Raw genomic sequence first — 6,251 nt, 5'->3', positions numbered from 1 at the left:
ATCCACACTTCTCCACTAGACACAGCAAAACCCGACCTTGCAGTTCGTGGATTTCATAAACGGCGAGACCGGTCCCGCAGTAAAAATGTGCACTTTGGAGAGACTTCCCGGAATATTTATGGTTTTTTGCTCCATCAACCAAATGTTCGAGACAAGACCTGCTAAAACCGACCCAGCTCAAAAATAACAGTGACCTGAACATGACGGGGTAGTGCACGAATGAACGACATTTTTTTTTCCCGCAGCAAGTACATTTTCCAAACATCAACAACGTGGAAAAAAAGATATTAATGATAATAATAGTAATAACAATAAGAGGCGATTCGAGCAGAGGAGCAAGGAGTCGCCCAAACCGCTTCGGAAATCGCAGCAGTTAGAATACAAATACTATTTACCTTGTGATTTTTTCTGCCCGGGACTGGCTTTATTGTCCCTCCCTGGACCAGCCCAGCCGCAGCCACGCTCCCTCCGTGCCGGGCTCTTTGCTGCCGGGCTGGTGCTGGGAGAGATTTGGGGGGGCGGGGGGGGCGCATTCATTCTTACATTAGGACTAGTTTAATTTGCAATCTGTCAGTCCATCTCCTGGCTGTGGCTCGGAGATGGCAGTGTGGCTCTCTCCCTCCTCTCTCCCTGCTCAGCATTTACTCACGTTCAAGAGCAGCCAACAGAGACCGAAAAAAAAAAAAAAAAAAAAAAAAGGAACTAATTGAGCTTGTGTCGGTATTGGCTAATTTCTGCTAATACTCTGTAAATTCCTTTTTGCTTCCTAAGCTTCCCCCACGCTGGTTAGGTGTTCCCAAAGCCTCTCCGGAGCTCCAGGAGCCGGTTTCTCAGCCCTGATGGGTGGCTGGGCTTCAGCAGGAGCCCCAGCGCCTGGATGTACACAATGCAAACCTTAACTCCTGGCTCCAGAAACGGTTAAATTGCCCTTTCCCAGCCCCCACCCCCGTTATGATTGACTCTGTTTTTAAATTTGCACTTGTTCCCACCAAGCGCAATCTAACTCGTCCTGTCTCTAAAGTGAACTTGTGTTGAAGGTGAAGTTTTCAATATAGAGGTCACGACACCGAGGCACAGCTTACCGCTCCGAGCTTCATGCTGTATTAAACACAATCAAAACGAACCCCTTTTAGACCTTTTTTTTTTTTTTGTCTCTCCTTCCCCTCCCGCGGATGAACAATGAGAGGAGGGGGAGAAAAAAAAAAATCTCTTAAATATAATAAAATCAGCTCTGTCACGATAATAAGCGCGTCCCTCCCGCTCCTGGGTTCAGGTCCCAGCCTCCAGCCCATGGAGCCGGTGGGGGACATAAGCGCATCCCGACCAGAGCTCTTAAAGGGGAATGTGTGGGGCTGGAGCGGGGAGAGCCAGCCCTGCCCCACGCGTGGGTGACACCGCCGCTGCCACCGAGGGGACGGCGACGGCCGAGCCACGCACCCGGGTGATCCCAGCAAGCCCCGGTGCCGCCTGTGCCAGGGGGACTCGACACAATTCCAGCTCCTGCACTTCAAAGCGGGGCGTTCTCTATAGCGACTTCTCGCTGCCCCAGGACGGTGGCTGCCTCCAGCTATTGTGCGAGCTTTTTCACGCCAAAGATTTAGCAGAAAAAATAGATATTAAAGCGAGTTATTTGCTGAGGAAAGGCGGGTCCCTCCGGGGCGGGGGCACCCAAAGCCAAAGGGCTCGAGCGCACAGTCCGAACCCAAAAACTTTTTTCGATTTTTTTTTTAATAAAAAAAAAAAACTTTAATGGGTTTCGGTCTATGAAAAATAAGTTACAAATTCTTGCAACAGTAGCTTTGCATGTACTTATTTTTCTCCCATGTCCAGACGGGGTCGGCTATTGAATAAGGCTCTTTTATTCTGCATGGGGCAGGGGATTTGTGGCCATGGTCCCCCTTTTATTCCTCTCTCTATGGAAACCCAGATCATGGGGAGAAATATGCGAGGCTGAATAAAGAAAAGCAGCAGAAAGGACCGCTTGAGAGCGGCATCTGTTACACTTGGGAAGTTAGACTGACAGGAAAGAGCTAAAGAAACCCTCTCCAGCAGATTAGTTAGAACAGCAAAAAGATTTAACTATATGCAGATAAAAACACTATAAAATCCACCATACTCTGCTATAGGCGAGGTGAGAGCCGCCTCGGCAGGAGCAGAGCCGGGCTCTGCCTTAGCTACATTTGCAGCAAAGATTAAAATGGGACGTTCGGGGTTTTATTTCCCTGCCAGAGACTCTGCCTTAATTAAACGGCGGATCTGAACATCTATTTTCACGGGCAATGGGATTTGAAAAATTGTTTCGGAAGCTAAAGTGCAAATTAATTTTAAATAATTTAGTTACGTTTTTATACAGTGCGGATTTGATGTTGTTGTTGGGGGGGGGGGGGTTGGTGTGGGGTTTTTTTTTTTCTTTTTTTTTTTTTTTCCCGCGGGCTCCGGTGATGTTTATTTCGAGGAGCCTGTGAAGGCGGAGAGTGGGGAAGAAAAAAAAAAAAAAAAAAAAAGGAAAGGGGGGAGGGAGGAAAAAAAAAAAAAGGGAAAAGGGAAAAAAATAAAAAGGAAAGGCTAAAAAAACCAACAAGGAAGAGGCTGCTGCTATAACTCCTTCCCTGCCCTCCCCGCGCACGGGCGGGCTCGGCCGCGGAGCTGCGCGCCCCGCACCGCCCGCACAGCCCAGCGCCGGGAACGCGGCTCCAGCAGGGACATTCCCATCTCCCGACCCTCCCGCTGACCCCCCCGCCAGAACCCCCCCCCACCGCCACCCCTCTACCCGCAAACTTCATTTTTTATTTACTTTTCCTTATTTTAAATTTATTTTCCCAGTCCCCCCCTCCCTCCCCGCACCCCCGCGGGTGCGCAGCGCAGCGCTCGCCCGCCGGGGACCCGCAGCGTCCCCGATATATCGCGATCTTGCCCCAGCCAGGCAGCCCGCTCTGCTCCTCGCCACCCAGCCCTGCCTTTACCCCTCTCACACGCTGCCCCGGCGAGAAATTATTGTGATTATTATTATTATAATGAGGAAAGCGATGGGACCCGGCTCCGAAGGAACCAGAGGAGCGCTCACCTTATTTAGATCTATTTTCTCATTTTCTTGAATTTTCTTCAGATCTGTCTTCTCAGAGAAACTAATGCCTTAATGACTTTCTGGTAGCTGCAAGCCTTCTTTTATTTCTGCTAAATATATGAAAATGTATGCAAATTTAAATCAAGCTTAACCTAGGAGCTCTTGCAATATATTTAATGGAATTTCAAACCAATAAGGGGACTCTGATGCAGTCTTCTGGAAGTGCAAATATAATTACGCAGCTCGGTTACCTCCAAAACGATGCAGGGAAAGGTCATTTTGGAACTCGGGAGAGGGTCGGGGGTCCCGGGGCTGCGCCTCTCCCCGCCCCGCCGGGGCTTCGCGGGTGCGGAGCTCTGCCCGCCGGGCCCGAGCGAGCCGGGGGGCTCCGCGCTCCCCCCGCTCCTCCCGCGGGGGGGTGGGGGGCCTGGGGACCGCACGCGTTTTTTCCCCCTTCTTTTCCCTTTTCTCACGGCTTTTTCCCCTTTTTCTCCTTTTCCCCCCGGTTTTGCCCTGCAGCCCGCCCGCCAGGCGCGCACCGGCGGCGCACCGCGCCCGCGCTGCGAACTTTGAGGAGCATCCACCGGGATTTACCGGCGGCGAGGCCGGGAAGCTCCTTTTTGGGGCTGTTTTTTATTATTTGGAGCTTTTCTCAGATTTTTCCTCCCGACCGAGCGCGGCGGCAGCGCACGGCCCGGGGCAGGCGGGGACGCGCGGCTCGGGGCAGCCGCACCGGGGGAGGAGCGGAGCGGGCGCCGCGCACCCGGAGCGCGCCCGGGCCGGCGGGCGGGGGCAGCGCCGGGGTGGTCCCGCGGGGCTGCCGCCAGGGCGCCGCCGTTTAACCTCTGCCCGCCGCTAATCGCTCCCCATTTAAGCCGTGCCCCCCGCGCCCCCCCGTTCCCAGGCGCTCCCCATTTAAGCCGTGCCCCCCCTCGGGCCCCTCCGCTCCCCGCCCGGCGCGGAAGGAGTTAAGCGGCGGGGCCGCCTCGCGCCCGGCCCCCGGTGCCGGCGGAGTGATTCACTTCCTGCCTCGCGCCCGCGCGGCCCCGCGGCCCCGCCCCCCGCGGGCTCGCCCCGCCCCCGCGCCGCGGCCATTGGCCCGCTCGGCCGGCGGCGCGCTCCCATTGGGCAGCGCCGGTGCCAGTCCTGGCGCGGCCGCCGGCGGGCCGCCGTGCCGGTGGATGTCAAAGGCTGGCGCGGCGGCGGCGGCACAGTATAACTCGTGGGGCTGCCGCGGCCATGGCCACAGCCGCCTCCAACCCCTACGGCCTGCTGGGCGCCGGCGCGCTCGCCCACGCCGAGGGCGCGGGCATGCAGCAGGGCAGCCCGTTCCGCAGCCCGCAGAAGCTGCTGCAGAGCGAGTACCTGCAGGGCGTCCCCGGCAATGGGCACCCGCTGGGGCATCACTGGGTGACCAGCCTGAGCGACGGCGCGCCCTGGCCCGCGGCGCTGGCGGGCGGCCCGCTGGAGCAGCCCGACGTGAAGCCGGGCCGCGAGGACCTGCAGCTGGGCGCCATCATCCACCACCGCTCGCCCCACGTCTCCCACCACTCGCCCCACGCCAACCATCCCAGCGCCTGGGGCGCCAGCCCGGCGCACAGCGCCTCGCTGGCCGCCCCCCCCGCCGCCGCCGCCGCCGCTGCCGCCGGGCAGCCCCTGAGCGTGTACTCGCAGGGCGGGTTCGCGGTGGGCGGTATGCTGGAGCACGGAGGGCTCACCCCGCCGCCCGCCGCCGCCGCCGGGCAGGGCTTGCACCCGGGGCTGCGCGGCGAGGCCGGCGGCGAGCACGGCGAGCTGGGCGGCCACCACTGCCAGGACCACTCGGACGAGGAGACGCCGACCTCGGACGAGCTGGAGCAGTTCGCCAAGCAGTTCAAGCAGCGCCGCATCAAGCTCGGCTTCACCCAGGCCGACGTGGGGCTGGCGCTGGGCACCCTCTACGGCAACGTCTTCTCGCAGACCACCATCTGCCGCTTCGAGGCCCTGCAGCTCAGCTTCAAGAACATGTGCAAGCTGAAGCCGCTGCTGAACAAGTGGCTGGAGGAGGCCGACTCCTCCACCGGCAGCCCCACGAGCATCGACAAGATCGCGGCGCAGGGGAGGAAGAGGAAGAAGCGGACCTCCATCGAGGTGAGTGTCAAGGGCGTGCTGGAGACGCACTTCCTCAAGTGCCCCAAGCCGGCCGCCCAGGAGATCTCCTCGCTGGCGGACAGCCTGCAGCTGGAGAAGGAGGTGGTGCGGGTCTGGTTCTGCAACCGGCGGCAGAAGGAGAAGCGCATGACCCCGCCGGGCGAGCAGCCGCAGCACGACGTGTACTCGCACGGCGTGAAAACGGACACGGCCTGCCACGACCTCTGACCGCGGGCTCCGGCCACGGGACTGCCCGGCCGCGGGACTGCCCGCCGGGCTTTAACTTATGGTTTCGGGAGACGCGGCGAGGGGTCCCCGCCCGCCGCCGCCTCGGCAATATTTTTTTTCCTCTCTCCGACCTTTCCGCTGATCACACACGGTGTTTACTCGCAGACAAGGTTTGTTTTCGGTCTCCGCTAGGACGAAGGAAAAAAAAAAGACAAAAAAACCCACCACAAAACAAAATCCAAACTAAAAGGAAGAAAAAAAAAACAGAAAAAAAAAAAAAGGAAAACCCACGGAAAAAATAGAAAATTTAAAAACAGAACAAAAAAAAAAAAAAAAAAGAACGAAAAACCCGACAGAAAAGGAAAGACAGATGTGTGCCTATGAATAACCTTCCAGCGCCTTGGTTATATCAGCTGTATTTCAGGTGAATCTGTTTTACAATAGACTAGTTTTGCATTTTTAAAGACTTATATAGCGTTTTTAAATGTCTGAGGTGTTTTACTACAAACTGTACACAATATTTGTGACCTAATTTGTATCGAATTGAGCAGTCCAAACGTTCCTCCCTTCCCCACGCACCGGCAATGTCACCCAGCGGGGCCGGAGCAGGGCGGCCGCGGCCCTTCCTCACCCCCCCGAGGAGATGGGGCTCCCTCCGCGCCCGCGGAGCCCCGCACCGATGTGAAGAACAGGCTTATTCGTTGCAGCTTTTTTCTTCCTTTTCAAGAACTTCCCAACACCGTAGAACGGTCTGGTCATAAGCCTGACCTCCCCCCTTCTTCTCCCAAGGAAAAAAAAAATTATATATATATATAATAATTATTTCTAA

General features: G+C 57.0%; 1 protein-coding gene across 1 annotated transcript; it reads left to right on the top strand.

Moving 5' to 3' along the window:
- Window positions 1-4,303: 4,303 nt before the first annotated feature.
- Window positions 4,304-5,422, top strand: POU3F4 (POU class 3 homeobox 4; the record flags this gene model as incomplete). The annotated part of the gene is made up of 1 exon (XM_082289313.1): window positions 4,304-5,422. One exon carries the CDS (start codon window positions 4,304-4,306, stop codon window positions 5,420-5,422), a length of 1,119 nt encoding a protein of 372 aa, XP_082145439.1.
- Window positions 5,423-6,251: the final 829 nt, after the last annotated feature.

The sequence above is a fragment of the Coloeus monedula genome (assembly GCF_965178545.1).
Source record: "Coloeus monedula genome assembly, chromosome: 12".
Lineage (NCBI taxonomy): Eukaryota > Metazoa > Chordata > Aves > Passeriformes > Corvidae > Coloeus > Coloeus monedula.
This window is presented reverse-complemented; position numbering and strand designations above follow the sequence as displayed.